The sequence below is a fragment of the Palaemon carinicauda genome, chromosome 7 (assembly GCF_036898095.1).
Source record: "Palaemon carinicauda isolate YSFRI2023 chromosome 7, ASM3689809v2, whole genome shotgun sequence".
Lineage (NCBI taxonomy): Eukaryota > Metazoa > Arthropoda > Malacostraca > Decapoda > Palaemonidae > Palaemon > Palaemon carinicauda.
In genome coordinates, this window is record NC_090731.1 from 10,950,217 (window position 1) to 10,962,430 (window position 12,214).

Genomic DNA, 12,214 nt, shown 5'->3' on the forward strand with positions numbered 1-12,214 from the left:
GACTACAACTACCACTTAACAGCTAATCATAGGGATGAAGAAGGTCTTAGTGCCTCTGCCAGTGTATGTACTAGCTTAAAAAGAAGCCAGTAGTATCATCATTATTATTATTATCTTCTACAACCATACTGTATATGCTTTCATAACGAAGGCCCTAGAGGTAAAGACTTCTATAACATTGTAGGTAAATGGACAGTACACAATAAGGGCTATTTAGAAGAGACACTTATTGAGCGTAGCACTGCTTGGGGATGTAAAATACTATACACCACAAGTGAAATAAGTTTTGTAGATTGAAAGAACAGCTATAAATTCAACAGATTTTCCTACATACACTCATGAAGCTTCCATAAATTGTAAAATAACCTAAAGAAAAATCATTACTGAATATAAATTTCTAACTATGTGATGCTAAAGGCATTAGACAATAGTTGTTACCTTAGTGCCCTGGAGTTGGCAGGAGATATAGCTAAAGCGCGCAAATACATTTTGTCCGCTTCAACAACATTATTTCGGTGTTGCTCTAAATACTCTCCATAATACACAAGGATGTCTGGATGTCTAGGAGCTATAGACAAAGCATGTTCCAGTAATCTTCCAGCACGTACACTTTTTCCTGAGTGAACAAGTTCTTTTGCAGCTTGAAGAGTATTCAATGCTTCTATTTCTACATCTGAAAATAGAAATAGAAAGTTAGTTGTCATATTTTCTGAAAATTAAACTCTAACCAGCAATTGAGTGATAAAAAATACTTTGTTTCCTCATTTTTGAGGATTCAATAACATAAATGGCAGCTAAAATGACAGGGGCTTTCTTTAATAAGCATCCTTCCTCAGTTTAAATCAATTTTATAAACATATAGACCCTCTACTTTACATTTGCCTAATCTGTGTTATTTTCTAGAGAAGTCTCAGAGGAAAAAAAAAGAAAAAAAAATCCCACTTCTACTTTCCTGAGCGGGGATCTGGCTCACTTTGTATAATTATTTACAGAAATGGTCTTGTCTACATAACTTTATACGTGTTACAATCAGGAAGGGCTGAAAAAAATTCTTCGATTGTAATCAAAGAAATAATTCCAATCTAAAATAGCAAAGTTGTTTTAACATATACTATACCCACTTACATTAATCAGGGTGATCACTTATGTGGGATGGATTCAATGCTCAGAACCTCCCTTGAAGCTAAAAATATATATACTGAAATATGTATACAGGTGTACTGGACCTTTCTAGTTAAAGTTGAAGATTACTGAAATATTTGGTGATCTACTGCATAACCAGTCACTGGGCTTTTTTCTATGCTCTCAATAACATCTGAAGTGTCTCCCAATAGGGATCCTGATCCGATTATTCTTTTTAGAGATGCTTTCTGGGTATTGTATCAAGGGCCTGATATATTTGTCTTTATTCTTTTGTTGTACATTTTTTCATCAAATAAGATCTTTGATGTAAGTTTTATTTCCAGAAAACCAGTTTAAGTTAACATTAACGGCTTGTTAACTTTGGATGTTTGATGTCTCCTATATTGACTCTTATTGTATCAGTAAATTCTATGGCAAATTTAATTATTCAAACCAATGGATTACTATTTTTTTGTGGCAACCAGCTACAAGTAATTTTTTTGTTTTGTTACATGATCTGTCGACCTTTCACACCTCAGTACATTTAACATGAAACGTCTATGAATATTCAGCGCTTCCTAATGCAAAATGTCTGAACAGAAAAATAACAAGGATATAAATAAATTCCTGCAACTTTTTATAAGGTAAAGGTTATATATCTAAGCTAATCATATACTATATCGTTATTGAGGGTTTTCGAAGCGGTATAATGTTGTAAGCCAGATTCCACAATGGGGTGATGCCATTCCAGTGAGTCATTCAGGATGAACCAGCATCTTATGTTAGGTTAGGTTGCATCCTTTTATTTTACTTGTTTTGTAATGAATAATGTGGTCTCATAGTCAGGTTGGGGAACAAGTGGTTGGAGGGGTTCACAATGCGAGCAAAGACACCAGCCCATCAGTGAGTAAGATGGGTTGAGCAGCATCAAGACCCTCTCAAAATAAAGGCCAGGTCAGCGAGGAGGTGAGAGAGAGGTCTGAAGTGACACACGTAGAAGTTGTCCAGTGCTACTATATACTTTGAGGGAAGGGGTTGCAATTTATTTATTTCCGGTTTTCTGTTGTTGTTACGGAAAGTTTTTATTGATTTTGGACACAAAATACTTGCATGGAACTGAGCAATTATGACTTTCATGTGCTGTGTACTGAACTGCAAAGGGAACTATCAAAATGAACCATGGACTGAAAGCGAGTGCTTTTATTTCTAAATAATGATGAAGGAAAAGCTATGTGGCTGAACACCATCACGATAGCCTAATATGTTTCTAACAAGAATAGTAGGGTAAATTTATAAGCAAAGGGAAAAATGTTATTTTGATAATAAAATAAATTTTTGAATATACTTACCCGATGATTATAATAGCTGCAACTCTGTTGCTCGACAGAAAACTCTACGGAAAAATTCGCCAGCGATCGCTACACAGGTAGGGGGTGTACTCAACAGCGCCATCTGTCGTTCAGATACCCAGTACTCATTGTAAACAAAGAACTCAATTTTCTCCTCGGTCCACTGTGTCTCTATTGGGGAGGAAGGGAGGGTCCTTTAATTTATAATCACCGGGTAAGTATATTAAAAAATTTATTTTATTACCAAAATAACATTTTTCAATATTTAACTTAGCCGGTGATTATAATAGCTGATTCACACCCAGGGGGGTGGGTAGAGACCAGCAAAATATGTTTACATCATATGAGCTAAGAATTTTTATTTCATTTTAGAAGTTATCAAAATAACTAAACAAAATAACTAGGTACCTGGTAAGGAAGTCGACTTGAACAATTACTCTGCCTTTTTAAGTACGTCTTCCTTACGGAGCCTCGCGATCCTCTTAGGATGCTGAGCGACCCCTAGGAGCTGAAGTATCAAGGGTTGCAACCCATACAACAGGACCTCATCAAAACCTCTAATCTAGGCGCTTCTCAAGAAATGACTTTGACCACCCGCCAAATCAACTAGGATGCGAAAGGCTTCTTAGCCTTCCGGACAACCCAAAAACAACAATAAAAACATTTCAAGAGAAAGATTAAAAAGGTTATGGAATTAGGGAATTGTAGTGGTTGAGCCCTCACCCACTACTGCACTCGCTGCTACGAATGGTCCCAGAGTGTAGCAGTTCTCGTAAAGAAACTGGACATCCTTAAGATAAAAAGACGCGAACACTGACTTGCTTTTCCAATAGGTTGCGTCGATTATACTTCGCAGAGATCTATTTTGTTTAAAGGCCACGGAAGTTGCGACAGCTCTAACTTCGTGTATCCTTACCTTCAGCAAAGCTTGGTCTTCCTCATTCAGATGGGAATGGGCTTCTCGTATTAACAGTCTGATAAAATAGGATAAAGCATTCTTTGACATAGGCAAAGATGGTTTCTTAACTGAACACCATAAAGCTTCAGACGGGCCTCGTAAAGGTTTAGTTCATTTTAAATAGAACTTAAGAGCTCTTACAGGGCATAAGACTCTTTCTAGTTCATTTCCAACCATACGATAAGCTTGGAATATCGAACGATTTTGGCCAAGGTCAAGAAGGCAGCTCGTTTTTGGCTAGAAAACCAAGTTGTAGAGAACATGTAGCCGTTTCAGATGAGAATCCGATGTTCTTGCTGAAGGCATGAATCTCACTGACTCTTTTAGCTCTGGCTAAGCATACCAGGAAAAGAGTCTTTAAGGTGAGATCTTTCAGGGAGGCTGATTGTAGCGGCTCGAACCTGTCTGACATAAGGAATCTTAGTACCACGTCTAAATTCCAACCAGGTGTAACCAAACGACGCTCCTTCGTGGTCTCAAAAGACTTAAGGAGGTCCTGTAGATCTTTATTGTTGGAAAGATCTAAGCCTCTGTGACGGAAGACTGATGCCAACATGCTTCTGTAACCCTTGATAGTGGGAGCTGAAAGAGATCGTTCTTTCCTCAGATATAAGAGGAAGTCAGCTATTTGAGTTACAGAGGTACTGGTCGAGGATACGGATACTGACTTGCACCAGTTTCGGAAGATTTCCCACTTCGATTGGTAGACTCTAAGGGTGGATGTTCTACATGCTCTAGCAATCGCTCTGGCTGCCTCCTTCGAAAAGCCTCTAGCTCTCGAGAGTCTTTCGATAGTCTGAAGGCAGTCAGACGAAGAGCGTGGAGGCCTTGGTGTACCTTCTTTACGTGTGGCTGACGTAGAAGGTCCACCCTTAGGGGAAGTGTTCTGGGAACGTCTACTAGCCATCGAAGTACCTCGGTGAACCATTCTCTCGCGGGCCAGAGGGGAGCAACTAGCGTCAACCTTGTCCCTTCGTGAGAGGCGAACTTCTGCAGTACCTTGTTGACAATCTTGAACGGAGGGAATGCATATAGATCTAGATGTGACCAATCTAGGAGAAAGGCATCTATATGAACTGCTGCTGGGTCCGGGATTGGTGAGCAAAATATTGGGAGCCTCTTGGTCATCGAGGTTGCAAAGAGATCTATGGTTGGCTGGCCCCAGGTGGCCCAAAGTCTCTTGCATACATCCTTGTGGAGGGTCCATTCTGTTGGAATTATTTGTCCCTTCCGACTGAGACAATCTGCCATGACATTCAAGTTGCCTTGGATGAACCTCGTTACTAGTGATATGTCTAGACCTTTTGACCAGGTGAGGAGGTCCCTTGCGATCTCGTACAACGTCAGAGAGTAGGTCTCTCCTTGCTTGGAGATGTACGCCAAAGCCGTGGTGTTGTCCGAGTTCACCTCCACCACTTTGCCTTGAAGGAGAGACCTGAAGCTTTTCCAGGTCAGACGTACTGCCAGTAGCTCCTTGCAGTTGAAATGCATTGTCCTTTGACTCGAGTTCCATATTCCCGAGCATTCCCGACCGTCTAATGTCGCACCCCAGCCTACGTCCGATGCGTCCGAGAAGAGAACGTGGTTGGGAGTCTGAACAGCCAGGGGAAGACCCTCTCTTAGGTTGATATTGTCCTTTCACCAAGTCAGACAAGACTTTATCTTTTCGGAAACCGGGATCGAGACCGCTTCTAGCGTCTTGTCCTTTTTCCAGTGAAAAGCTAGATGGTATTGAAGAGGACGGAGGTGTAGTCTTCCTAGTGACACAAATTGATCCACGGATGACAGCGTCCCTACCAGACTCATCCACAGCCTGACTGAGCAGCGTTCCTTCTTCAGCATCTTCTGGATGGATAGCAGGGCTGGGGGCTGATCGTCTTGTTGTTCAGCAACGTCCTCATCAGAGGGTTCCTCATCCGAAACTGATGAGGAAACAGCAACGGAGTGGGCAACGTCTGGCTCGCTGAATCCGGTCGCACTGGTGGATGCGTGACGGAGCCGGACGCAATATCATGGAACTGCTGCACAGTCTGTGAACTGTCAACAACCATGGGTGCGCGAGGAAGCACAGCGTCAACCCGAGACTGTCTAGACCGTCTGGGTTGTGCAGTCAACACCCTACCGGGTTGCTGAGGTTGACGCACTGCGTCAAAACAAGTCACCTCTGCTGGTTGTTGAACGTCCTGAACGTCAACAACCACCTCCGAGCATCGCTTAACGTCAACGTGCGGCTGGCAACCCACACTGGGTCGCATCGGTGGAGGAACCACCTCAACTGGCAGACGCGAGTAGGTTACCGCAACGTCAACAGGGCGCACAACCGACCGGTTGGTAGGTTGTTGGCCAGAAGGTTCTTCTCCGCATTTAAGTCCTCTATCAAGGACGCAAGCTTGGACTGCATGTATTGCAGCAAAGCCCATTTAGGGTCTACGGGAGCAGGTGTGGCCACAGACGGGGTTAGCGACTGAGGCGGAACCGTTTACCATCCCTGAAAGCCTTGTTATGCGTGACATAATAGTACAGCAAAACTTCAAAGGCTCGACCACAGCTGTGAAGTTGACCTGTAAACAACTTGGAGCGTCTCCTGGCTAGGCGCCAGGGCGAGTCTACCAGAATTGAGAAGTCTATCTGGGCAGAGGCATGAACTCCCAAGCCGAGAACTTCTCTCGTGTCATATCAGACTCTCGCTCTATAAACCAGTTTAAAAGAAGGGAAAGCAAAGGCTGTATCCCCCAAACTCCTCCTGGTGAAAAACCAGTCGCCTAGCCAACGTAACGCTCTCTAGGAGAGCGAGAGAGCACTAGCTTAAAAACAACGGCTTCGAAGTAGCTAGGCCTAGTGTAAGCTCTGACGTTCAGGCGAACGAGGAGCAGCAGTTACAAAAAGATCCGGACGAAGATCCTTAAAAAAAATCATCATGATTTAATTAAAGTCCATAGGAGGCTAAGCAGCTTTAGGCTCCTCTCCATCTGACAGAGTCCTCAAGGGAATATCAGTAGGAGGGAAAACAGCAACTTCCTCATCTACAGGAACCTTGTCCGATAAAAGCTGAGTCTCTCACTGGTGCATTAGCAGCGGACCAGAAGGCAACGTCATGTAACTGCTTGACAGTCTGTGAACTGTCAACAACTGAACTGTCAACCACAACAGGTGCGTGAGGACGCACAGCGTCCACTCGAGACTGCTTTGACTGCCTAGACTGAGCAGTCAAAACAACTCTTGAATGCGGAGGTTGACGCACTGCGTCAAAACAAGTCAACTCCGATTGTTAGTGAATGTCTTGAACGTCAACAGGAGCATCAGCCAGTGGCCTAACGTCCAAATGCGGCTGAAAAACCACACGAGACCGCATCGAGTGTGGTTCTAAACAACCTGACTGACGTGACTAAGCTACGCCAACGTCAACAGTAAGCACAAAGGAACGTTAGGTTGGCTGAAAGCCAGGATATCGATGAGATAAACGGCTAGACTCAACGGACTAATCGGCAGAATAGTCTTCCATAAGGGAGGCAAGCATATACTGCATGTTTTGCCATACAACCCCTTAAGGATCAACGGAAATGGTTGTGGTAATAGACGAGGGTAACGTCTGTGACCGCAACCCTTTGCCTACAAAAAAAGACTCTCGGAGTCTGTGTTACGCTTTTGTTAGGCGGCGAGCAGTTATCCGATGACTGCATAGGGTCAGAGCTGTCCTAATGGCTGTAACCAGGACGCTGGACCTGTCCTGAAAGGACTGACTTTCGCTTAAGGGCTTCGAAACCTTGTGACAGGTTTCTTATGCGAAAAGCCTACGGATGGCGAGGAGAAACAACGTCTCTCTCGTCTTATGGTAGGGGAGATCTTGGTAAGATACACCCGATACCATAGAGGGAAAACGTCTGTTTGTTGGTCAAGGCCTCTCGAACCCATAAGTCGTTTGACATTACTTCTCCCCTGGGCTTGGGAGCTTGTAAGAGGTCCCGGACTAGGTGAACGACAGGCACGAACAGACGAACCCTCGGACGCAACACTGTAACACTTTGCGCCTCGGACGCAACACTGTAACACTTTGCGCATATCACTTTATCACTTCGATTTTCTGTTTTGCACTTATTCCTACCTGAAACACGCAATTCTACCCTTCATTAAAAGGTAGTAATTGCGAAATTAGTCGTATAATGCAAGCTCATAATACCAGCAAAAAACAGAAAACATATTTTAAGATAAAAAGAAAAATCAGTGGCTGGGAAAGAGACTAAACACTAGTTCAAATAACTACGTTTTCAATCTCTCACCGCACATAGCCTGGGGACGAGAATAAAAACCTAAAAAGGTTTTATCCTTCCTCCCCGTACAGCGACTAGGGACGTGAGTAACACGAGAACAACGTTACCCGCTTGAACGGAACGTTTTCTCTCCTCTCTCTCCCTCCGTCTCTATCTCTCTCTCTCTTTCTCTCTTGATTTCGCACCTAAGAGAAGAGCCCAATTATATATCGTCAAAAAAAAACATGTTATTTGACTAAAGGAAAAAACTGAAAGGTTTTTCAAATAAAAAGTTCCTTTAAATTAGAATTTAAAACATTTAAGCTAAGAAAGAATGAACAAAACGTCAGAATCGATTTACTCTTACTGCAAAGTGAAACCGTGATACACTCTCTCTCTATCGTAACGATAGAGCGCATGTTGAACGTCCTGAACGTCAACAACTGCGTAGCATAAAAAACTAAACGTTAGTTCATCTTTGAAAACAGTACAAAGACTATCAAAGAAATTCTTTCATAAAATATTACATTTAAAAAGTTTTAAATCCTTAGCTCTTTAAAAGCTAAAGACGATATAAAGTGCTCAACGTTGATTAACTTCGGTTTCCAAGTTAGGACCGCCTACTCTCAGGAAAGGTCTATATAAACAAAGCATTAAAATTTATTTTTATTTGTTTATAAAAAATGGAAAGTTAATCGAAGAGGCCTAATAAAGGCGGAGAGATATAAAATATATAGAGGAAAATCTATAACGTGATAAGATAATTACTAAAAGCCTAAACACACTTTCGTCTAAGGGAAGGGTCGGCCATTTAAAAGTGAAAGAAAGTCCATACTCTCTTTGTCACCATAATTAAATCTATCCAAAACGAGTTCAAGTTTTAAGATGAAGATAAAACACCTGCATAGCGAAAGCTCAAAACTAGAATAGTGTACTTCACCAAATAGTTGTGAAAACAAATCCAGTTAGCAACAGCGAATTAGTAGGTCTCGCCGGTAGCCCGACAGAGAGAAAATTGAGTTCTTTGTTTACAATGAGTACTGGGTATCTGAACGACAGATGGCGCTGTTGAGTACACCCCCTACCTGTGTAGCGATCGCTGGCGAATTTTTCCGTAGAGTTTTCTGTCGAGCAACAGAGTTGCAGCTATTATAATCACCAGCTAAGTTAAATATTGAAAAAGAGAAAATTGAAAATATTGAGTCTTAATAATTACAAACAAACACTAACAAATGCTTCAGGTAAAGAAAATACACAGTAAGCTCAGGTATTTGAGGGTAAACGTGTAAAAAACAATATGTTAGTTCATTTAAAAATGTTAGAAATATTTATATTTTTGTTATTTTTTATAACAAAATCATTTTAGTAAGATTCTGGTTATTTACTATGCCTAATCTAAACCAGAGTGAGTGAACTGTAGCTGTTTCAGAAAGAGAAGATAACCCCAAACAGCAATGTGGCAGAAGAACAATTTCGTATTAAAAATAATGATTTTTAAATATTAACTTCAAGAGGAGGATACACTGGAAAAAATTGTAGCATGATAACTGTGATGTTATGTGTTATTTTTTTTAGTAATAGTTTCGAATTACTACCACGGAAAAGGTTTATTCCAACGCCTTTTATTTATCAATATCTTTTTTTCCTTTTTGTCACTCTAATTTTACTTAGAAAGCTGATCTCCCTCTGGAGCCCTTTTGATGTGTAAGCTCTCTTGACTTTTTCCATGAGGGTTATTAGTTGAAAACTGAAAGACAGAAAGAAAGTGTAGGTACAATATGTTCCTATGTGCCACAGAGCGAGGGTGTGAATGGCGAAGATGCTCCAATAGCCTGAGAGCTTAATCTGATGCACACCTGCTGACGTCACACACCAACTGAATTGGCCTTATTTTTGAGATGTTCTTGGCTGTATCCCTTATTTCATTTTTTCTATGGTTTCTTCAAAACCCCCCCAAAACCTGCTACATAGTATTTCAATATTTCCCCTATTCTTGTTATTCTTTGTAGTGTTCTGTTTTTTAGAAGAAACTAATTTTCAATAAAATCATGGTCAGAATCATTTGAACCACATTATTGGAGGTGTATGTATAATGATGGCCATGCCCCATAACTCCCTTATTTTCAACTCTTTTGCTAAGAGTGCGACAGTTTAAGGGGGGTCGCAGTGGGGCGTTAGCCCCCATTAGCCAAATTAGGTAAAGCCACAGCTTGCAAATTAGGTTAGGTGGTGTTCTAGGCTGCCCGGAACGATAATAAAACCGTGTTCTATGCAGGGGGAAGATCCTGTCCATTATCATACAAAGGCTCCCACTATTACAAAGATGAATTATATCTTAATGTCATGAATTCAGCCTTGAACAAAACTATGCAATTGCCCCTATTATTTCCCAAATACTAAGACTATAATTAGCTATTATGAATGCATGAGATTCTGGCCATATAGTCTGGGCATGGAATTGGAGAGGCAATGAAAAGCTAAGTCAAAGAAAGCAAACTAAGAGTCTAGTTTAGTTTATGCTCAGCTTAGTTACACAGTACTTTGGAGAACGTACAAATTTGCTAAACACAGTCCGGTAAAGTTTTACTGTATTACAGGGTATCATTTCGAACAGAAAATATATGTTTTCCTGTAGTATATAATGTGATTTAACTGTATTTGACCTTCATTTCAACCACAATCAAACAGAACAACCAGTTCGACTAACTTCAAGTAGCCAAACAGGTACATCCAAGAAGGTAATGTATAGAGAAGAAAAGGCTTGTTTTACCCTTACATACCAACCTGGTATCTTTTCCTCACCCAAAACACCGAGTTCCCACTGGGGGTCCCCCATTATCGGTGGATAAAGATATAGATATATAGATTTCTGAAACTATTCATTTTTGAAAGGAACGAGTGTCATTTCCGAAGAGAACAGATCTTTTTCTAAAGAAATAAGTAATTTTTTGGGTAGTTTGTAGCGCTACGGCCAAGCGTCCTAATTTGCTTATTATCGCTCTGACTGTTATCTTGTATAGAATAAAAACGTTTGGAAATGGTCTACGGATCTTAAATATGTTGTGTAAGGGGGGGGGTCCGGGGGGGCGCAGCCCCCCTGGGTAAGGATACGGCTTTTAGCATAGATGGGTTTTTTAAGTTAGCTTCTCCCGCCAAAATCGTTTTTAGAACGACGGCCACAGTTCAGAATATTCCCGTTTTCTACGGGATCTGGCCGTCACTGTACAAAGGCTCCGATTTTTTTTCATAGGTTACATAACCCTGTAATACAGTACAATAATACCCCTAGGCTAGTCCAGGACAATATATGGTCCAGGATAGAATAATACTCGATTACCAAACGATACAGATGGTACTTACGTCGATCTTCTAATTCGGTTGTTTGTTTCTTAGTAACAGCGTGATCATCGTGGGCCCCTAACATGGCCATGGCAACGTATCCATCATCCATCAAATCCAGATCTGCTCCTGCTGGAATAGCCCCTAAGCTTCCAGTAGAGCTCTTTCCAGATGTCCATGAATTGCGTAAAACTGACACTAAGACGGCAAAAACTACACCACAGAGAAACACTAGCAGTAATGCCACTTTGTTCATCTCTTCACTCTGTAATTTTCGAAGGTTTTCGGTCGAAAATACATATTTATAGCTAGGCACAGAGGACAGAGATGCCAACACCCGTGCCATTTGTTGTGGTGTTGCGTCATGAGATTTCGTGGGACGCTGATTGGTTGCAGGGTTGCCAGGTTTTCTAAATGAGAAAATGTCAATTTCTAATCAACAGAGGCTTTAAAAGGCCAACCCATTAATAGAAAAGGTAAAAAATATAGTATTTAAGGCTCGGCTTTTTTCATATTACTAAAGGCCAACCTATTTAAATACAAAAAGGTCAAATTTGATTTTTTTTTTGGCCGGAAAAAAGGCCAAACTGGCAACTCTGATTGGTTGGTATCCGTGACGTCACACATCTCTCTCCCAATTCATAGACATATCGCAAATCAAGTATTTTGAATTCTGGGAAGCCCTGTTTATTGAGTGCTTTCTTATTTTGTTATTTCTTCTCTTAATACACTATATTATATTAGAAAGACCTTCTTTTAAGTAAAATTATACTCCCTTATAACTCTGATGATATCAAAGTAATCTTTAAAAAGTGATTTGCATATCTAAAATTATGAGTTGTATCTAGTATCTAGATTTCTATTCTCCTATCCACTGACATTGATTCGTAAAATGATATTACGTAACTCTACCAATTTCAGGTATAGTTTCTTATATATATATATATATATATATATATATATATATATAATATATGAGTAATACTACATCAAAGTGAAGGCTCTTGTAATTCGAATTGTGATACGTGGCTTACGCCGCTTACTTCCACGCAGTCTTTTTTAAAACTTGACCTTACTAGATTATCTTACTGAATGAAAACTCAAGGACAACATTTCGAATTTACCTGACCATTTGACAACATGAAACTCAAAATCATACCGCTATGGTAATGAGATCAAATGATGACGTAATGTATAGA

General features: G+C 40.7%; 1 protein-coding gene across 1 annotated transcript in view; it reads right to left on the minus strand.

The window, feature by feature from the left end:
- Positions 1-11,386, minus strand: part of Fic (FIC domain protein adenylyltransferase) — a 35,789-nt gene extending 24,403 nt beyond the window's left edge. Inside the window, exons 1-2 of the mRNA XM_068376550.1 lie at positions 11,037-11,386; positions 439-673 (exon numbers count right to left, since the gene is read on the minus strand). Of these exons, the coding sequence (XP_068232651.1) occupies positions 439-673; positions 11,037-11,361 (560 nt within the window). The 5' untranslated portion in view covers positions 11,362-11,386. The remainder of the gene's footprint in view (positions 1-438; positions 674-11,036) is intronic.
- Between the last annotated feature and the right edge of the window lie 828 nt (positions 11,387-12,214).